Source organism: Strix uralensis, chromosome Z, assembly GCF_047716275.1.
Source record: "Strix uralensis isolate ZFMK-TIS-50842 chromosome Z, bStrUra1, whole genome shotgun sequence".
NCBI lineage: Eukaryota > Metazoa > Chordata > Aves > Strigiformes > Strigidae > Strix > Strix uralensis.
In genome coordinates this window covers 13,478,068-13,501,221 of record NC_134012.1, presented here as the reverse complement: position 1 = coordinate 13,501,221, position 23,154 = coordinate 13,478,068, and the positions used below count along the sequence as shown (strand labels likewise).

The window sequence follows — 23,154 nt, the reverse complement described above, 5'->3', positions numbered from 1 at the left end:
CTTACAGTACCGAGGCTTTTACACTTCATAGCAAGTTGGACCTAAGTCATGCAATGAAGATATTAAATGCTGCAGTATTCAGTTCAGGATGAGCAAAAATTCCACCAACTTTAATTTGAACAATTCAAAATATGCCAGTTTCAATATGAACATGAACTTTGCAACAGCTTACACAGCAAGTTTTTTCTGATTTTTAGCAGAAGCTGCCTCCACAAATGTATTAACATTGCAGGTTTAGACAAAACTCTGCAGAAGTTCCTTGGGAGGTACAAGGATTTTGGCATCAAAGGAACAGAATGCTAGGAGCTCAGGAAGTACAGAAGGCTGTTAAGGATTTTGTTGTCATATGATCTAGATTTTTCCTTCAAAATGATCATAATTGAGAAATAATAATCAGAAGCTACACACAAGTTTAATGTTTTTATTTCAGAGTTTAAGGAAAGGTACTGAAATAAACAGGCATGAAATGTAACACGTTTCTGAAGCATTATTTTTAACCCTGATCATTTTAGGCATCTAAGTTTACACAGAGGCCTCTCACTGTTGTACTCAGACAACCTGGGGGCAGGAAAGGCAACCTACAATGAAGAAGAAGCAAGGTAAAATGAGGGGGCAAGATTTTAAAGTAGACTTCCAAGTACAATGTAGATTTCACGCACAGAAACTGGAATAAAAGTCTAGGCTATAGTTTGGGTTCTTTAACATGACTTTTGGAGTTGAATACAACGGGCCCATATATTTTAGCACAGGAAATTTATACAAGAGTTCTGCAGAAACTGCCAGTAAGAATGATTTCAGTAAGAAAGGATATTTAAAACAAAAGAGGAGAAACTACCAAGTCAACATCAAAACAAGAAACTAAGCTGACCCAACAGTCTTGGAGAGTAAGTGGGAATAGATTAGGTTTATAAACATACACTTCTACAAATAATTTCTGGAAGATAAATGGACGCATACAAACAGATAAAGTTATCTAAGTATCAGCCAGATTGTAACACATGACGATTTGTTTTATAAAATGTAAAATTAATGCCACATGCAAAATAAAGTCTAAAGTGCAAATTTTGTCATTAATTTTCTTTCTCCCCTTCTCCCAGTCAGAGAGCATAAAGATAAAACCACATGTACGTGTGCCTGGAAATGCAATAAAAACATGAGTTATTTTCACACTCGCCTGCCTACAGCTTCCACTGCAGTTTAAATCTGATTTGGAAAATCAAGCATGAATATGCATCGCAGCCATGAGGCATACAGAATAAAGCCAGCATTTGCTGCTTGTGTTAATTAAACAGTTGATTCTCCTTGTGACTTAGGCCTCAGCATACCACATCAGAAAACAACATGGTTGTAAATCCATGAACAGCTAGGATGTTGTACAAAGAGGTCATATACTAGAGGCAGCTCACAAATCCATTTCATTACAGTTTACAAACAAGTCTGGCTTTCAGCTTCAGAGATGGAGAAAAGCAAGATGATGACAGTGTGTCTCCTGAAGTACAACAGGGTATTTGTTGCATTCTCAGGGAACAAGGAACCAGGTATGGTTAGTTCTGTCTCTGTTGAGTCTTCTACATGTTTTTGGTGGTGTTTTTTTTTTTTTTTGTTCTTAGCTACTGGACCTTTTAAGCAGACCATAAAACAGCCTGGGAAATAGTAACAGAGGTGCCATTCTGTTAGACTTTTGGCATAAATGGAGGCCCTCTACATCTATGCATCTGGGAAATTTATGGAAACAGCAGGTAGAATAGTAAACAATTCTGTTTAATTATCATTCAGTTTTGCCACAAGCCACATAACAATACTTAGGGTCAGCTTGCAGGATAAGATCTAAAAGGTTATTGAATTTTAAATGGAAGAAGAACAGCTGCTACAGAAATAACATTACACTACAACAATCACCAATGAAATCATTAACAATCTGTGAATTGAATTTGTTTCCTTCTCTTTCTCATTATTTATTATTCGGGAGACATTTGTTTTAGGGTTTTATTACATCTTTGTTAATTTCTCCATTGTGCCATAAGGCATTTTCCCATTTATGCAAATTTATTTTAACCATTTCTTCTCTGGTATAATTTCTTTACTAAAGACTGAAATTACTGTGCCAGAGTGGCACTACTTTTCTACTAATACTGCTTTTCTTTTTCAAATAGTGCAGCTTAACCATTGTACTCTACATTACTGCATTTCTGTACTTAGCAACAATATAGAGTAAGTTCAGGTTTTAATCCAAATTTATTCCTACTGCTTTGACAGCAAATTGTATATTAAAATATTATGGTAATGGTGGTTTCTTGAGCAAAACTAGCTTGAAAACCTAGTCTACCAGTGAAGTTGTAAGTATCTTTACTATTGACAGAAATTGAAATGTTTCACAGCAAGCTAAGAAATCTGGGTTTTTTTGTGATGATCCTCACCACTGATTACTTGTCCAAACAGCTCTTCTGGTGTATCTCCAAAGAACGGCACACACCCAACAAGAAATTCATAAAGGATAATTCCCATAGCCCACCAGTCCACTGGTTTTCCATAACCCTGTCTCAGTATCACTTCAGGAGCTATGTATTCAGGTGTACCACAGACCTAAAAGGAAGAAAATAAGCAGGATGGTAAAACGAGTCTAATTGAGCTATGTCACATCACTTACAATTCTTGAAATGTAAAATAATACAGAAACATGGTAAAATGGAATTCAGTAGGTTTTGGTCTGCTGAGTTTGCATAACAGCTAATGATTTTAGAACGACCTAGCTACAATTACAGGTATCATATTCAACACTTGCGTATCTGTCATGCAAAGGACAGTTTGCATTTCATACATAGGAGTCCATCACGGCAAATATTTTACTTAACTTAAACATAGCCTTCTGTTTACACGAAAGTTGTCATGGTTTTATCTTAAGTAACTTCTACATTGAACAGATTGTGAGCAATGGCAATGAGGCATGCTTAAAGGGAAATGGGCCATAGTAAGGATTTTAGCACCCTTGGTTGTACAATGCATCATAAGCTCCACAAGCACTCTGCTGAGACTTCTGAATTCCTTATAAAAACAGTTTTCCATTTGTCTCTCTCACAGATTCACTTGCACACAATTAGGTTGTTCATCTTACTAATAGATCCTAATGTAGAAAGAAAAAAGCCTAGAATAATCTGCAGGGCATGAGTAAAAGTAACTGCCATACACAACTGGAACACCAATGCAGAAATAACAACAGTTTACAGTATTATGGTACATTCTGCTGGCAAAACATCACTTCATTTGAATACTTAATGTAGAAATGAAAAAGGCTGTGTCTTACTTGTTTGTCAAGGAATTCTCTGGCATCCTTCTCAATGTGACCCTCATACAGATTGGTAGTCAAACTCATTAGCCCCACCTTTGATAGGCCAAAGTCTGTAAGCTTTATATGGCCCATGGATGTTACCAATAAACTGAAAATTAGAATGATCTCAGGTTACTGTGATGTAATTTAACTTTCTGTGATTATTATTATTACTACTACTACTACTATAATACTTGGAGAAAAATGTTTCATTAGTACTGCAAAAACATAGACAGCATAAATAGTAATTTGACCAGGTACAAAATAAACAGGTTAAAAATCTGACCATCTTATATCTGTTACTATTATCAGACGTGAACAAACTTTTTATATGCAATTGCACAACATCTTATAGAACCATACAAGTGTTGAGAGCTGAATGCCAGGTGTTTTGAAGAAAAAGAAACAGGCATCAAAAGACCTAGAATAGAATAAGCTTTTGAAGTGAGGTGAGCATTTTCCGTTTGTAACAAGCTGTGTCATTCATTTGAAAAAAATTCAGGTATTAAGTTAGTAACTAATACTATTCTGACCTGAGGTATCGTGCTGTGAACATATTGTTACTCAACAGACATGACTCCAATTCTTTTTTTTTAAATGTGAAAGAGGAATAACATTAATGGAGCTGCAACAGCAGTACTTTTTACTGCAGCTACTTGCTGTACATTATTTACATGTATAGGAGCAATATTGTAATTCTAAATATTGAAAAAAGAACAAAAAAGACACATGCAACAGGAATGATTTCCCAATCTTGTCTTCATATATGCACATATCTGCAAGATGATGATACTGTGTGTTAAACAGTGTCCTAAGCATACTTTGAAAGACCTTTTCCTTAATGACCAAAATGCATTTCCCTCTATTTCAGCCAGAAGAGTAAGTACATTGTTTTTAGCAACTCTGATAGCCCCTTCCACCTTAAAGATAGAAAATTTTAAAGAGCTCTTCTGGAAAAAATTAATTTTCTGTAACTGCAGGTCATGAAGATTCAGATATTGTGCAGAAATTGTGAATCTACACAACATTCACGACAACATTTCAAAAACGTTCAAAGCAAGTTTACACCTTTCATATTTTATCTAACAGTTTCAAAGTCCTCCTTTGGTTATATTCTATATACATACTTGTCTGGTTTCAAATCCCTGTGTACAATTCCATAATTATGAAGGTATTCCAAGGCCAGAACAGTTTCTGCAAAGTACATTCTTGCCATGTCCACAGGTAAGGGACCCATGTTCTTCATCAAAGTAGCACAGTCTCCACCTGTGAAAACAGGACGAATGTTCCACATGACACTAAATTCTGAGGTGTATCAGTACAATTCATACATGCTGCAGAAAAAGACACAAACTATAGTCATAAATGTTTATTTTTCCAGTCAGACGATTCAATTGAAGATGTAAACACACCAACTACTGTACTGGAAACAGCGTGAAGCTTGATGTGAGCAGTACAAGGTTTCAGCTGGAAACCAATAAAGTTTGAGCTGCTACTTTAAAAAGAAAAGGTGGGGTGGAGGTGGTGTCAAAAAAACCTCAAACCCCACACAACCATAGCCTGGGTATCTCATTTTGCACTGCATCTCTGTCCACTGTTCTCCTTCAGCATGAGCACCTTTTCAAATTGCTTCCTCTTCCCTCTTTCTTATACAAATACCTATTACAAATACCCCAACATGTGCTAATGAAAATTTGAACTCCATAAAAGCAAACAGCATTTCCACACGAACTTTGAGTTCTACGACACTTATGATTACAGTCTATGAGGAACTTATTCAAAGAGCAGTTACTTCCCATTATAGCTGGAGCACAAGTGTTTTACAAGCTCTCACTGGGAGATAATGACTGGGAAAAAAGCCACCTTGCTGTTTGATTTAGATCCTAAGTCTGTATTGCCAGAGTACAGAGGACACACAGCGGGCCTTTCTAATGCAAGTACCATACAGGCTATTTTTCTTTCTTGGTGTAAGAAAACTGTCTTTTTCCTCTGTTAAACAGAACAGACATTTTACCTTCTACATACTCCATGACCATGCATAAATGACGTCTTGTTTCAAAGGAACAATACATGCTGACAACGAATGGATTTTCTGCAAATGTCAGGATATCACGCTCAACAAAGGCCTGTTGGATCTGGTTTCGGAGGATGAGATTCTGCTTATTAATTTTCTTCATGGCAAATCTTTGTCTGGTTTCTTTGTGTCTCACAAAATAAACCGCACTGAAAAAGTTCAAATGGGAGAGAAAAAGAAAAAAGTCTGAATAACTATTAAAAACGTATTTTAAAATACTTTTACAAATAATTTTTTTTTTAAAAAAAGTGTATGTATTATATAAAATACTTTAAAAAAATGTAATGTAGTTGACCTGCCTTTCACATTAAAGAATGGCTACAAACCTCATTTTGTTTCATAACCAGGATGAGTCTCAGTCAACACAAATTAGTACACAAAATAAAAACAACTCCCTCCTGCACGGCAAACAACAGATATAGAAAATGCCCCCCCAACAGATATAGCAAATGCTCTCAGCTCAGGCAGATTTTGGGCATTTCCATCAATGAAGGATTATATACAAAACCCAGCTAAGGCACAGCGTTATAAGTCTTTCCAACAAATGCTTATTCTGTAAGTGTGCTGTCTGATGACTCAGACTCCATCCAGGGGATTTTAAAACATGTCACAGGTTTCTCATGAAGGTTGCTTGATGGGGTGGCTCCCTCATTGCCAGGTGCAAAATTTTCTGTTCTTGTTCAGTCCCTGACATCAGCGTTGATCCATATCAGGGGTAGGTCACCAGTAGGTAATTCAAAACAAAGATCACTGCGTTAACTACATGGTAATGTGGGATTAAGATGTATCTTGACATGCAGAATCTCCACTGGGGTAATGGGTACAAAGTTTCCTGTAAGCTTGGTTAGATAAGGTCAAGGCAGTGAGGAAAGCAAAGTGAAAGAAAATCTTATGTGGAGATGCCTTTTTTCTTTCAAGGCTCAGGAGAAGGAATCACCCTGCCATAAAACACTGACACAGGACATTACTGCTGCACTTCTCAAAATCCCTTGAAGCAAATCCTGGAAATGTTCACTTTGCTTGAAATCTGCTTTGTATCATTTAATGTTTATAGCATCTCCAGTATATAATTACCACAGTAGTAAGTGTTTATGGAAACAAAGGACTAAAAGGAGAAAATAGAGGGGGGAAAAAAGATGGGACTCAATTATGTAGTTTTTAAATTCGTTGTCCCCATGAGGTCCAATTATCAGCATACAATTATTTATTTAAACACAAAAAACAACTCTTGCCTTGCTATTTCTATGAAGATCTTCCCACAGATACTGAAGTTACAGGCATTGAAAAAATCAACATGTTTCTGCTTTCCTTTCCAGAGGAAAATTTTTTCTAGATGAGAAACTTTCTCTTACTGATTCCAAAAACTTTCATTACTTTCTTGCTCTTGTCTGAGCGCAGGACAGGTAAAAGACATTACACCATTATGAAAGTAGGGGAAAACCACCTTGGGCAAAACCCAAGACAAACCCCACCCTTCATGCCTCCTACTAAGTCTGACTCCCTTCTGCCTCTCCCAAGATGGAATAAAGACTGAGTTATTCAGCTCCTGTACTCCTCCCTGCTGGCTTCACGCCTTCTGTCCTCCAGCACCTCTTCCTACTGCTCCCCTCATTCCATTCTCTCTCCACCCCTTCATTACAACTTTTTTCCTTTGTTTTTCTTTCCCCTACATTCTGTTTTTTCTCTCTGTTTTGTTGCTATCTCCTGTCAGTCAGTCTTAGCTTCTTAATCTCCTCTAACTTCATCTTTTATTTTCCCTATTTCAGTTCCCTTGTGCTCTCCTGGCACATAGAAAAGTGAGCCCTTCTGGTGCCTGAAGCCACAATGCTTCAAAAAAAATAAAGTTACATGAATGAACTGAGGACTGCCTGGGGACTCGGCATGCAGATCTTTCTCAGAGCTTTAATCTGGACAGTGTGCAAGATGAACTCTTGAAAGACAGGTATTAACCAGAGCATATTACTATAGCATCTTAATAAATCCCTTCTGCAGATCATATGGATCTGTAGGGTCATTACTAACATATTTGAAGATGGAGAACCAGTAAGTTATAAGGACTATCTAGTCCAGTAAATATCTGGGACATGCTGGCTACGTTTTCCCAGCTCTCTAAATTGCATTCTCAGTCTTACAGTCACAGGCACGTAATTGTATAACTTTCCACTAGGATTCAGTTATCTACAATTCCTCAGGAAAAAAACAGTGTACCAGACTCACAAAACAACTGCAACCAACTGTCTCTTTCACTTTTACACATGCATACACTGTTCATGCTATATAAAGTGCTTTTAAATGATCTTCAACATATAAAAATGTCCAACATCACTTACTCATTTCCTCTGATCACAGTAACCCCAGCAAACAGCACTTGTGCTTTACAGAGAAAACTATGCCTTAGCCAGCAGCATGCTATTCCTGCAGAAGAGCTTTCTTCCTCCAGGACATTCCCAGTTCACAGCAGTGATGCCATTGCCCTAGTTTACCAGTACACTAAACTAAGGACACTGCAAAAACCGCACCTGGGACTGCCTGTGACACCAGTGTTAGCTCCCACAGTTCAAAAGAGCGTATTAGAATTTGCTGAACTGTCAATAAAATTATAAATAAAAAAAATGAAATCTTTCCAAAGAGAAACAGTTAAATAAAAATGTATAAATAGCCTGGACATTAAAAAAAAAAAAAATAAAGAAGAAAAAAAAGGAAAAAAAGGAAAAAAAAAGAAACAGGAAACCTTCCATGTTTCTGCACGTAAGGGGGACTTCAACTTAATCTAAATGGAAAGCTTGGAGTAAAGCACACATCTGCTGAGATGCAACTGCGATCTTTGAGGTAAAACGATGTGAACATCCACAGTAAGTTCTAGCACATAAGAACTCTGTCTTGGGTAATATTAAATCCGTTATTGTACAACAACATACTGCGTAGATTGTGATGGCCTCCTAGTTTCCGTTCACTCCTTGAAGCTGTTATCTTGCTAAATTCTCCTAATCCTGGCATTGAACTTGAATCTTGGTTTTTTTCTCACCACAAGCCCAATCTCCCACACTTATCTCTATTTTTGATTTTTCAGAGTGCTACAGCTGGAGCACTAGACAGAAGTGTGTATTTGTTTAGTATGTGCTTTCAAGAGAGAGCACAATACCTCACTCCTGGTTGCTTGGCCTTGATCACTAAATGCTGCTCATGATTTTCAGTACATTATAAAGACAATCATAAATTTCTTTAACACAAAAGCAATGTATTAAGAACATCCTGACAATCCGACTGCCCTGACAATCCATTCAACGACAGTGGTATGCCATGTCTGCCTGGAAAGCCATGATCAAGAACGGTGGTGTTGCAACCTCCTACAGTTTCAAACGAAGAATTTGCTTTCCTATCTCCCCCCTTTCTGTTTTCATAACATGGTGACAAAAGATTTCCAAAACATCCTCTGATTTCACTGTATGGATCTCAACATGTACACAAGTGCTCTGTATTTTATTGATGCTGTATTTCAACACAGCAAGAAAAGTTTACTTTTCAAGAGAAATAAGAAAAATCATAAAACTCTGGCATTGTCTAAACATTACCTTATTCCACTTCCAACATATAACTCGGCTTGAAAAAGTATCTCTAAAATACTTTTAGCTAGGCACAAATATAAAATACACTGCACGTGTTAAGATGACCAAAAAAATTCTAAAACATTTAACTGTGTTCCTGAACTGCTCCTACTTAAATATTGTGCAATCTATCCTTCCAATCTCACAACAAAGATTCCCATTTTTTCTTTAAATTACTTACTGGCTTCAGGCCTAGTTTACAGCTCTTCAGTAACTTCAACTTTTAGAGCCATTTTACAATCTAGTCTACATTCAGTGCTTGAGGCTAACGTACTGTGTCATTTGCTCTGACCTGATTCTCTAATTTTTCAAAGGACCTTGAACTCCATGTGGAAACACAGACACTGTACTTGCTGCTTAAGTTACAGCTGCTCACCATGAGCTATGTTTCATTTTCACAAGCAATTTCCTGGGAAGAGACTGCTAAATTCTCTACTACTCTGAAATTATGTCTCACGTTGCCTCCAGTGAAGAGGAGCCACTTGTGAGGCTGTGATTCATGTTATGGCAATACGGTAAAATTTACAGATAGTTATTTAAGATCACAATTTACAAGCACCACTACACCACCTCCCAGCTAGGCGATACCCATGACCAGATCAGACTTATTTGGGGGCACAGGGAAATGCTGTCTAAAGCACTGCAGCACTCCTAACATGAGCATCCAGTGCTGTGTGGGTCTTCCAAGCCCTGGGACAATGCACACAGTCTCCTCTCAGTAGCATTTCAGACTTATCCTAGTCTACTTAGAAGCAAATGAGAAGCCTGCCATCTGAAGGAAGAGAACACAATGGCTGTGATCCTTCTCTCACAACTGGTACTAGTTCTAGTTGTTCCAGTAAGTCACAGATTTTGACTAATAAAACCACCTCTCCATACCTAACAGTAGCAACGCCTTCTATCTTTATGACAGCGCTAGTAAACACAGATGCAAAACGATCAAGCTGTTGTCCAGACTTCCTATGGATACACTGTTCTGTATTTGCAAAAGAAACACTTGAGAAATTGAGCTACTCATCAGTTTGCAGGACGCTACACATTCAGGAGGGACAGAATTCAAGACCTTCAACTCAGTAACAACCTTTCTCTACCACAGAGAACACTGCATTAGCTGCCAATATTAGATCCTCACACATATTAGCTACAGAAGAAGGATAAGGCACTTGGCCTGTGCTGTATTGGGTAGGGAGGCTCACGAGGCTAATAAAGTGCACTAGTTCGAAGTTCATCATTTTGAGTAAGTCCACAATGAATGATGAATATAAGATCCTGAGCACAGAAACTGCCAGCATCTACTTTCTAAACTGCTCTTTAAAGCTATGGGCTTCTACGAATCAAAGCCTCCTACTCTACACAGACCAGTCACCCACAGGGATAAACTGAAAAGAAGGAAAGAAATACAGCTTATTAGACCTGTAGACCATTCAGAGCTGGTGCTACTTAAGTGAACCCTCTATCCCCTTCCACTTCTGAATGGGTGACTGCCAGGCTGATGATGAATTAACCCGACTGATGGGGTGTTATTCTGCAGCTGGGCAACTTTCTTAGTCCTATTCCCAGTGCAACCACACATGAGCAAGTAGTGTCAAATGAGTAGAGAAGGGATACAAATGAGTACTGAAAGGTTAGGGGCAGCAGCTGCTCAAGCTAACACTACCTCAGAGTTTTTTAAATTTATCAAGCAACACCATTAGCCAGTATGTCATGTATATATTGACATTACCATCTTTGTAGAAGTAAAAGCATTCCAGATGGGTGCAAAAGTGGTTGCATGTATTTCCTTTAAGCAGGTACAGTTATACATTAGTGGAGAGCAACTGAACTAACATCACTTCCTTTCCTGAAATCAAATGTAACCTTTATTTTGTTGAGCTGGTTCAGGAAACCAGGCTGATGCCAACTTGAAGAAATGGACTATTACTACTTGCTACCTCTTGCAAGTTGGAATATGGAAAAAATATTGCTGTAATTGCAGTAAAAGTTTAAAATTTGGGAAGTATGAAAAGCTTTGGCTGGCTGAAAAAAGTCAGAGAGACAGCTTGTGAAACCATTAATGACTTGGCCAGCATCCTACATGTTTACTGATTCACAGCTTGTTTAACTTCTTGTATATTCCTAGCCATTCCCAAAAGCCTGATACACCTCATCTACTTTACAGTCATTTAATTGAACTACAAATGAGTTTACCCAATCAATTAAAAGCAGAGAACTGCTAAGATATTTACTCAAATCTTCACAAAACCAATAGTTTATATTTAAACTCATCAAGTTTAATGTATCTGACAAATCTCTGCTACAGCATGCCAAGACCAACAATTATCCTGTCAAGCAGTCAAAGCTTTCCATTTCACTAATGAAGGCAAAACCACCACAGCAACATCAAAGACATCAGAATGTAAAGTTTTTTTAAAAATTGATTCAGAATAAAACCCTCCGTTATAGCCTCAAAATAAGTAAAATATTACAATACCGTACTGAATCTTTAATAAAACCAAGCACAAAATATGCCCACTGACTTATTTTTGTGAATAAATCAATGAAGCACAGGCAGACTTCACACATATTTAGGTTATTTAAAAAACTTAATGGCCTGGAAAAACACGGAAGGGAAAAAAGTAATCCTTGTAGCATAACAATAACTTTTATTTCAGCTGCTTATACTTGTAAATAAATGGCAATAAATGCCTATGGGGCACTTTACTGCTTTGTACTCACAGATGGAACAGGTATTATTGCTTTATTACACTCCATTGTGTACATCAGTTAAAGAGCATTTGGGTTATCATGATGTGTTTCCCTTTAAACTTGACTGTTAACTTTTGAGTAAATTAACCACCAGGCATATTGGTGCCAACAGAAAAAACACTTCAAGAAAGATCAAAAAATGGTCTGTCAATATCATGGTCCTACTTATCTGACACACCACAGTGGAGATCTTCAAGCACACAAATAGTTTTCAAAAAGTGATATCCTAGAGGATTTAGGAGCACACCTCAACTCCTCCTCAACTTAGAGTAGTTGGAGGAAAGTCACTAGGTGCTAAAATCACTTTTAAAAGTGAGTAAATACTTTTAAAAGTTTATTGTCTCACAGTTCACTGTGTTCCCTTCCCTCTACATTAATTAGTACCTTTGTTGTCTTTCTTGTTCTTGATTCTTCTTCTAACAAGTAACCATTTAAAACAAAAATCCACACCAATAAAAGCTACTTTGTTATTGTTTGCTTAAGATGGAAATAATAGCACTCTACTAAACTGATGAGATTTTCAGTTTCCACTTCTAATACTACCACAGTATAACCTGCCAGCTTACCCCTGTTTTAACATTTGCTAAAGACAATAATGATTCATGCAGAATCCAGATACACTCCAAGCTGTTCAGCTCTCCTTTTCCTCACACATTACCAGGTCTCATCCAATTTTTATGACATTTATATTGCCAATTTTTCATATTATTGGCATTAAAAAGATGATGCGTAAGTACTGATTTTCCCTGCCACAACCACGAGGAAGAAAAAATCCTGCATGACTACATCATACGTGCCATAAAAAGCCATGGCTTTTCATCCTTTCTTTTCCAGTTTTTCAGATCCTTACTTGTCTCTGTTTTCAAATGGATAGTTGTCTCTAGCCTGTATTTCTTAATAGCTCATCAAGGCTCCTTCTGACTGTAAGACCTATGGAGCAAGAGCCACAGGTCTACTGAACCTCTGACTTTAGGTGGCTGGCCTTGCACTGCTGGTTGCAGCATGCCCTTCTGCAGCTGCTCCCTCTCCTCCCCATCCCTCAGCATCCTGAAACTGCTGGGAGGCTGGGCAGGTCTAGTGACTCAGACACCCTTTTCTCAGACAGGGACCCACCCCACAGGTTCTTCTTATCCTCCTCCAGTAAGACAAAGAGAAAACTGGGTAGTAGATGAAAAGATGAATGGCATCTGCCAAGAGAAGGAGAAGGGGATGCAGCCAGGGAGGGGAGAAGCAGCTACTGCTAACTGCTGGAAGAAGGGCTTTTGAAGTCCTGAGGTAATTGGGAGAAACTGGCATACAGTAAGTAATGAGTTTGCCTAGGGAGAAATTCTGAGAAAAGGAATGGTGCAGAGGTTGACTAGTGAGAAGTTGTATTTGGATATTTACATAAAACTTTAATGCAAATTATACGATTTCCTTCAGGCTTTTGGCTGAGCTATGTAAGCAGGTCTGGACACAAGTAATAGCTTTCACACCAGTTATCATGACCAACAGTACTAAGCAGTTACTAAATGCCTCCTGTCCCAGAGCTCAGGGTTATCTTTAACTAAGTATGACCAGAGAGTATTACCATGCCCATCAGCCTCAGGTCATTAAAATGGCTTGCAAAACTCCAGTGGGCAGACTGCAGGTGCTTTCTCTTGTATGCCCAAAGTCTCTTCAAAGAGTGCTCAGTTCTATCAGGTCGCTGCTGCTTTCCACCTCAAGAAGAGGTAGTGCAGAGTAGACCCAGTCTAGTGGGGTCTGTGCTAGAGAGCAGCACAGCCCTCTCCACTGTTGGGCTGTGACATGGTCTCATTTGGTGATGGGGTCCTCACCTCAAGATGGAAACCCCTCTTTTTTGAACTAATACATTCCCTCCTGGTCCTGCAGGTTACACAGACCAACAGTTCCTGTCTTGATACATTTCAGTCAGAGAAGCTGCCAATCAAGGGTCTAATAGATAGTATCTGATCAGAAAAGGTGACTGAAGACAGACTTCTGCCTGCTGATAGACACAATACCTGCATGGTACTTCCAGAAAATGTTTTGTGTTCATTTAAGGCCCAGGCTAACATAATTTTTTCTTGGTCTTCTAGGATACCTCCAGATGACTCGCATACCACTGGGCAGTAAGATGTGCACTTTCCAAGTACCCAAAAACTAACCAAGCAACAGCAATTCCTTAAAAGTTAACTGGTTGAAATTTGAGGATATAAGAGTATCCACAGAGAAGCAACAAAACAGTGTTGCCCTACTTGAGGAAATTTGTTTCTACTTCACTGATATTTTTAGGTCAGGTAAGCACTCATTTTTAACAATCTGTCTTCCTATAAATCCCTACAAATTCTGCTTCACATCTGCATAAACACAGGCTGCTTCCAATATTATAAGGATGGCTTTAAATCTGCCTTTTGATTTATTCAGATTTCATCTTCAGCATTACATGACACCTACTTCTGAAAAATCTTTGTGATGTAATATTCAGTATTTTAATTTACTCCAGCACACAGTAACTTATTATTGCCTAGTAGCCTTTCCAAAAAGTTTTTCTTGTGAACGTCAAACATTAGCAACAAAACAGGAAAGCAGAATGAAAAAAAAGCAGCAGTGCAAACAAACTCCCTCACATAAACATCCCTGCAATAAGAAATAAGGGGAAGTTAAGCAAAACTAAAATGTTAAAGAGCTGTTGCACTCATGGATTACTCACCCATAAGCTCCATTACTAATCAGTTTAATTGTTTCAAAATCACTTTCCCGAGGTTTTCTCTGCAGCTTCAGTGAGGTATTAGAGCTCTTCAAAGTAAAAAAAAGGAGAAAGAACGAAGTTAATACAGTACTTTATTCAAAATCAGGGAAAAATAAAAAACAAACAAAACCTAAATATTACCAGGCTGTCACACCCTGATGAACCAGCTAAAAGCTCTGGTTAGTTAGCCTCACAGCTAGCACAGAGAGGGGCCAAGGGGACTCCCGAAGCAAAGCTGCTTTTTCATCAAAAAGGCATGTTACACTGCAGCTATCTATCCACTTATCTACATGCACAGGTTACATCAGACAAGCATGCAAGCTTCTGGTAAAGGAGTTACTGGTAATTCCTATCCAGAGTTACAGACTTCTGTAAATCCCACCAATTGCCTTCCAATTTTAGTAAATCTGACTCTGGTAGTATAGTCTGGTATGACAAAATGTAGATGAGCTCTTGTTCATTTAAACAAACTTTTGCACGTTTTGAGCTAATGTTAGGATAGACTGTGATATAACTTAGGATAGATTGTGAAAAGAGACACAAAATGAAATAGAAAAATATGGGAGATAAAAATGCAGTAATTCAAAATGCAGTAATTCTACCACTACAGACGCCACTTTCACATACTTGTACGCTGGAACATTTTCAAAACAGAGTTGTCCTGACTACTGCACAACCTTTTTTCTAACTTTAATTTTTAATTAATCTTGAAGATGTAATTGTGAATTAGAATTTGGGTGCCAGGGGGATGGATGATGACAGCACAGGACTCCAAATGCAGTATTCCAAACCCAAAAGAACCTTTTCAAGATGTTTCCCGAATCTCCAAGAAATTCTATGATCCCTGTCCAGGTAGATTGGTAATAGTTAAGGCTGAAAGTAGACCTGTTTGGAACATTTCCAATAGAATGCTTGCTAAAGAAAATTCAGTGCAAGAGGATTACTGAATATGTTAATATGATGAACTACACAGGAGGAGAGAGAGGCAATTTATTAAATTGTTCAGCCCACTTCCCTGCCAGTACAGGATTCTTCCTAATTGCGTATTTATGATTTTCTGTGGTCCTGGACTTTAAAGTTATGCTTCCTGTCACTTCACATGTGTGTTTATTCCACAGCTACACTTTGAGAAAATGTTTCCAAATATTCACCCTATATTTATCTTTACAGATTTCATTTCATCACTTCCCCTACTTACGTTGCTTTATTACACTCCTTTATCCTTCCTGCATTTCTTCAACATTTGCACAACACAAATAACTTTACAATTAAAATTTCTTAGCTATTTCTAAGCCAGTTTGCATTTGTAAATACCTGTAAAGTATCACTGAATTACCTATGCATCCCCCAAAACTGCACTTGCTTTTTCTATTCACTTGCACTGAAATTTACACTGAATTGTTAGAACTCCATCTACCCCATTGACTGAAATCCAAGGTATAAGAACCAACTTTCAAAAGTAAGAATTTAAACTGAGAGCATTTAAGCCCACAATATTCAGCCCAACACCTTCAATCTGGCTTTTTTTTGCCAACCAGAACAAGCATCTGACAAAATATTACTGTAAGATACCCATTACTGAGTATCTTCAAACACAGATTCAGAAGAACTATAAACAATTTTCCAGATTGAAAACCAACTTTCTGAATCTAGGCTATCTGCTAACTTGCTCATTTCTTCCTTGGTCTTCACTGGATCTGTTCAGAGTGTCTCATTTTGATTATTAGCTGTCTTTGTAAACAAATTTTAAAACAATCCATTTAAAATACTTTATTTTTAAAGAAACAGTTTAAAAGTCTTTCTAAAATAAAAATACATTAATTAGACAGAAATAAAGGAACCAGTGGTGGACTCTGCAGTGAAACAACTGCCACATGGTGAACACTAATTTTGTGGAAGCTAAAGATACTGCAACATCTAGGAAAATAGGTAGAAAGTTTTGTTCTAATATTTTTTGCAAGTCTTCTTTCTGCTGAGCACCATGACGTTAGTCTGAGAATTAATCGCTGTTCTAGTCAATCTATTTGCAAATACGAGGAGAAAATAAAACAGGGCAAGGCCAGGGGAAACACAATACATTTATTTTTTCCTTGCTCAGATTCAGCAAAAGCAGCAACATAACAAGAAAACTTACATTTATTGATTCATCTGCTTCCAGATTTTCTGCTGTCCCACCATCACAGTTAGCTAGTTGAGCTATTTCTGAAAACAAAGATAAGAAACTTCATTTTAAACTACAGCAAATACAAAAGTAAATGAAGCACAGAAAACCTGAGATGTGACACTTTTCTACTTAACAAACATGTTCTCCTATCTGTAGTACTTGACAAATAACTTCTAGGGCATCTCCAAGCATATATAACAAAATCCCACCTGGAAGATGAAAATCTGCTATTCAATGCCTATAAAATCTTCCACTAAGAATTCAAACAGCCATGAAGCAATGAAGAGCAATATTGTCATCACTAGTGAGACATGGGAATTCTAAGATCCGTGTGTGATCTGAGTGTTAAGGGAAAGACAGCACTAATCTGGTAAAATACCTGAGGATCTCAGCCCCTGAGGGGTTAACAGCAGGCCCCATCCTTTTTGGACTCCTTCACAGTCAAGAACAAAAACCTTCTAGTTTAGACAGAGATGGACTCCAAATGGTTTGCATCTTCTACACAGAAATGCTGATATGCGTAACAGAACAACCTAAAAGCTGTTTTCTTACAAGCTTATAATTTATGGAGTCACTTCTCTGGGAAATTAAGATTTTGGGAGTCTACAACTTGACCTTGCTGTCCCTGCCAGGGTCAACCTATGCTGTAGAGCTCCTATCCTGTTCTTTAGGGGCCCAGTAATAGGAATTCATCTGGGTAATAAAAGCTAAACAGGACAGCTGATAGCTAAAAGACCCTGGGAAGCTTAGTATTACACTAATAATACACATAGTTAATTACACACTCTACACAGCCAAAGATGCACATTTTACCATAATTATGTGCCGGGGATCAGAGATAAGACCACCTGAAATTTGTGAGATGCATTTTTATCTCAGGACTGTTAAGTGGATTTATGAATATGAAAAAAAAATTGAATATTCAAATAAAATATCTAAAGTGGATTTTGCTATATAATATGTGACTATTACAAGTGAAATTCTGCACAACACTTACTGGAATCATTAACAGCAAATTATCACACAGATAATTTTCTGTCGGAACAGCTAAAGATTTAAGGCGTAACTCATTTGTAATCACTATTCAAAACACAACATTTGTAAAGTATAAGAATCAGAAGGAATGAAAATGTCACCTCAAAAAACAAACAGATCTTTAAAAGGTTAGAGAAGCTAAAAACATTCCAAAACCTCTGAATACGAAGTCAATAAACAGTGAAAAATATCAACACTGAGAACAAACAAATTAAAAAAAAAGAGCACCTAAGCTAAAATTATATAGGTCAAACTTGAAACTGGAGTGAATTTCCCTGGCAAAAGTCACAACTTTGTGAATGTGGTTTTTTAATAACAGAAATGTTGATGAAACATTTATTGTATGGGTGAGAACCAAGCAGGCTAGAATAATATACACTGACAGCCTTCTTAACTGAAATTATTTTTATAAATAGAAAATTAAAATGAGCCACTTTTGAACAGAACTTTTGCAAAATAACCATTATTTGAGAAACAAATATTATTTGCAAGCAGTAGGTAGTAATGGAATAGAACCAAGAGTCAGCTTTTGAAACAGGGAACTAAGGAACCATTTTGCAATGCCTGAAGAGGTTTTTAAAACTCATCTAAATACCATTAAACATCTGCCCTTTTTCTTTCATTGATTTAAACCGTTTCTGAAGACTCATGATTCAAAAAGGTAAAGATGGTAATTTAAAAACCATGGGGAAATATTTCTCCCTGGGGAATTCTTCAAAAATGCAGCCACCAGTCTCTGCTAAGTGATGAATCTGTTCTGGTATTGCTTTCAGTGCAGTATAAATTTATCTAGCATTATCTCCAAGTAACACATGGATCATTTCACTCAAGGCAAGGGCACTACACCTATGGCAACAAACAAAGGATGTAAGTAGAGAAAAATCTAAAGAAGTAGGTTGTTTTTCTATGCAGAGCGAATAAACATCTATGCATGAACATCTATGAACACTGCAGACATAATTTAACAGCTCAGTTGAAAATACAATTCTGTGTTTCAGGATAAGTGGTGTCCTGGTTTCAGCTGGATAGAATTAGTTTTCTTGAGCTGGGAGGGAGCACAGCCAGAGTGCCTAGCCCGGATTGGCCACTGGAGTATTCCATACCATGTCACATTATGCTTAGTATATAAAGGAGGCAGGTTTTCTCTTGCTTTTGGGTTTGCGATGGCGGGTGGGATCTTCATTCTGTCGGGATTGCTGCCTGGGAGCGGGCTGGGTATCAGTCGGTGGGTGGTGAGCAATCGCACTGCACTGGGCATTACCCATTTGCACTTTACATTATTGTTATTGTTTTGATTTATTACAATCACTAAACTGTTGGGTTTTTTTTTAATCTCAACCTACATGTTTTCCTTGTGCCCCTCCAGTCTCCTCCCCCATTCACCAGGCAGGGGGGAAGGTGACCAACCGGCTGTGTGGTGTTTGGCTGCCAGCCGAGTTCAAACCAGACAGTGGTGTTACTGAGGTGGGTTTCCTTTGTTTCTTTTGAAAGATTTGGTTGATCTGCTATTTAAACATTTAAAAATATTTTCTATTTTTGCATACAAGGAATTTAAAGGGCTCTCAGGAGGATGATCTTCATGTAATATTTTTTTATAGCAATGATTACAGTGTTTTCAAATAATTCTCTCTGTAAATGTCTAATTCCAGGGCATAAACCCATACTGCCATTCTTTTTCTCTATTTTTGCTTAGGGAATGTCCTCATATATAGAGGCACCAATTTAAAACCAAAACCAGATCCTTTAAGAAGTCATTGAACAGTGATTTGTACTGCTTAAAAATATCACTTTTTGTAGGGAGGCGGGAAAACATTAATATGAATCAGATGGCCTAAATTATTTGATCACAAATCTACATACATATTAACCTTTAAAATGATACATCAAGTATTTAAATTGCCCAAATCTCCAGTTGAACCAAAGATCAGTAATCCACACATCATACATGGCTCAGTATTTACTGACAAACCACATAGACCATTTTTTCCCCTCAGAAAAACTCCACACTTAAATTAACTTGAAATGCTTCAAAGTTTATGTTATATTCATTAATATCCAATCTATGGAATGTAATTGCAAGATGTGTTGATGAAGTACACTCACATAAAATAAATATTTAGTCTGAGAAAAGAGTATCCCTTATTTGTATATCACATTTGTCTTTAGATCTCTCTCATAATAAACTGTTCAAAAAAATTTAAAGATATTATTAAACTTAGGTAGTGTCAGATTCTTGACTCACGCTAAGGAACACTTTTATCCAAGTGTCCAGAAAGATTCAACCAGCAAGATAAGGTTCAAGTGGCAGAATCAGGGTCAATAATACTAAGTCCTCAAACTACACTCCAAATTAAACCTTGCAATACTTGATCAGTGAAGACTTTATGAATTATCAGTCTAGGCCAGACCAACAGCTCTCCCAATTCAGCAGATGCCCCTTTATCTTGCAGAGAATTAAGGTACTTTTTGATCTCTTCCACTACCACACCAAAACCAGTATTTATGTATATTTTCCCAATTTGTCTGGCATCCTTGCTGCTCTCTGAATCCACGGAAAAAGCAAAGCTGCTTTAATCTGTAACTCAGGTAAAAATAATACTAAATTTGGGTGAGAAAATTCTTCTGTTAAGATAGAAAGCGGACTAATAATAGGCTTGACTTCCTTTAAATCTGTCAACATAACATTAATATCATCTATAACAATATCCAATCTATTTGAATTAGATCTAACCAAACTCCTGACAACATCTGGCAGTGCTGAACTTCACAAGCTGCTGAAGTTGACCAAAAAAGAGTTTTCTTTTAACACACAATATACTGCTCCTTTGATTTAAGGAAACCTGATCTTGCATCATGAGAACTGTCTAAAAAAAAAAAAAAAAAAAAGTTTATCGTAGTTTTTTGCTATTATTCTGTGTTATCAAGTCCTCTCCTAGAGATCCCCCTTTGTCCTGGGTCATAAGACAGATGACAAACTAAATGGCACTAGCTAGACTCATTTTCCATGATGGCATTTCTCCCAATTTCTTCCAAATTGCAGGACTAGCACTGAACACAATGAACCAATTTCAATTTGTCACCAGTCTCAGAACCTAGTCTCAGGATGGAAGAAAAGATGGTCAGTTAGGAGACAGAAGTAATTTTAGTTTTCCCAACACTGTCCTTAAAAGAAGAATCAGGCAAACAAAAATTCTGCAATGACAATACCTCCATTGGAACCCAAGTTATCCCTACAAAAGTCCTCAACATGGACACACAAATTACCCAGAAAAATAGGTATTTGCAGTTTTAATAGGAATGGGAGATATTCTTCTCAGAGACTCTAAGATGTGGAACTTGGGGGCACTAAAGGGCAAATAACAGCTCAGCACAGTTTCATTTATACCTATAGCTGGATAACAGTCACAATCAAATTATACCAGTAAATTTCAGCTTCAGCTGAAATAAGAAAGTTGTATTGCCAGGCTGGAAGATGATGAGTATCATTGACACAATGTATTTGTGAATGATATTCACAACATAAAGATCTCATATGGCTTTATAATGACTTTGAGCACTAGCACATGCTTGTTCTGTTACCATCTTTACTTTGACCCTTTTCATGTATGCAAAGATTATCAGAAAGATTAAATGCATTGAGAAAGAAGAATCTAGGAACCTATAGCTGGACCAGGAGATGCACTTACCTTCCAGAGGATCTTTATTTAAGCCCAGCTGGCTAATAATGTATCGAGGGATGTCTGTTTTAATTCCTTGCCCCTCTTTAGCATGGCCTTCAGCTGCTTCCAAAAGATAGTAAAACTCTTCAGGATCAAATTCCTAGAAGAAAAATAATTGTCATCATTCTCTCTGTGGGAACTGAAGTCTTGAAGCCTAACATAAAAACTTGTTTTGCTTCTTCTATTGCAAATATTCCTTATTAAAAACAGTACCTCTTTATTCTATTGCTAGTGGTCTATTACTCTATTATGATTCTTGTGCAATGTAACATGCTGTAGGCAATGAAATTTCATACCATTATTTCAGAGCACTACTTTAGAAGAATAGTAAGTTCTTTGCCTTCAAAACTTCCCATAATATTCAGAGCGAAATGACCTATAACCATCAGCAGTAAGATTTCACATACAGAAGACTATCTCCCTGCAGCCACTTGCATATAAAAATGAAATAAAGAAACTGTAAATATATTGCTCTCCACTTTCACTTCTTATAGGAAATTTTGAAGTATTTTTAATCAATATATATGCACTATGCTTTATGGAAAATACAATTAAATAAATCACTAACTTTAGAAGAAAGCCAAAATCATAAGTTGTTGAAAACAACATTTGAATTTCACTGATCCTATGGTTCCAAATCTAGAAATAATACACCCTCCTTTGAGAACCAATTATAACTATCATTTAAACCATGCCTAAAAGAGGAACAAAAAACCCCAGAAACTCAAAACCCTGTCTATCTCCCGAGTCCCTTAGAAATACATTTATTTTACTACCTTCATAGACGATAAAACCAGAAAAGCATAGAAAGGAACAAAGAAGTTTAATAAAAGGTTTGGGTTTTTAAAAAACAGACTTTATCTACCAGTATGAATTCATACCAAAACATCTCTCACATAACCATTACATTCTTCAAGATGTTTGTGCCAACCATAGATCACAGCAGGTGCAATGCTTAGTAGAGAGAGAGACAGAGCCACAAAACACTGATCTAACAAACCAGACTTTTTGCTGGAGTAAGTCAGTTCTCTCAAAACTATCTGTGGAATCTAGGCAGACTGATGGGCTAGTTAGCTTCCCTGACGATCATTTCATGGCTTGCCATAACTCGAGGGGGCTTTACTCTGCATGCTGGGTCACAAAGCTCCTGTTCTAGCTCCTCAGACTACCCAGGACTTGGGAACTCTACATCCCAATCTGGAAGATAGCTTGAGAAATTAGGTATCATGTTTCATTTTGGAAGCATCCAAACTGCTGCGGCTACCAGGAGGAGTTGCAGTGTGTCTGAAATGAAATGTCTTTGGAATTTTCAGTCTTGTGGAAACAATCTTAGTTCTTCATTTGCCATGAAACAATTTTCACCATCTCCAGCCTACTCCAAAGGGTTTACCACAAATCCATGAACTTCCCAAACTCTCTTATTTAGCTCAAATTTTCAGGATGCTGCTAAACTACCTAAAAATCTGAATAGAGTAACTAAGCATTACATGCTGGTTTAGCCTTACCCTCCTCATCTGACATGCTGTCCCCAGCTGTATCTCTTCTGTGTTACTCCTTGGCACAGAACAACGCGATGATGTGTGCCAAGATTTCCTATCTACTTTCATCATGAAAACATCACCTCCTTACCTGCTGCAAGTGGCAGATATACAGCTTCTCCTCCACTTGCTAGTAAGGTAATTTTAAAAGATACTTTCAACCATATGAATATGTGTGTGTGTATATATTTATGTATCTACATCAATCTATAATGTAC

At 37.4% G+C, this 23,154-nt stretch overlaps 1 protein-coding gene across 4 annotated transcripts in view; it reads right to left on the bottom strand.

Annotated features, from left to right (window-relative positions):
• The window catches only part of MAST4 (microtubule associated serine/threonine kinase family member 4), a 244,213-nt gene that overhangs the window by 23,184 nt on the left and 197,875 nt on the right, over positions 1-23,154 (bottom strand). For all 4 annotated transcript variants that reach the window (XM_074855037.1, XM_074855041.1, XM_074855038.1 and 1 more), the window contains 7 exons: positions 21,366-21,498; positions 16,615-16,682; positions 14,442-14,527; positions 5,340-5,548; positions 4,453-4,591; positions 3,302-3,434; positions 2,418-2,583 (listed from right to left, as the gene is read on the bottom strand). In XM_074855037.1, coding sequence (XP_074711138.1) covers positions 2,418-2,583; positions 3,302-3,434; positions 4,453-4,591; positions 5,340-5,548; positions 14,442-14,527; positions 16,615-16,682; positions 21,366-21,498 — 934 coding nt within the window. The remainder of the gene's footprint in view (positions 1-2,417; positions 2,584-3,301; positions 3,435-4,452; positions 4,592-5,339; positions 5,549-14,441; positions 14,528-16,614; positions 16,683-21,365; positions 21,499-23,154) is intronic.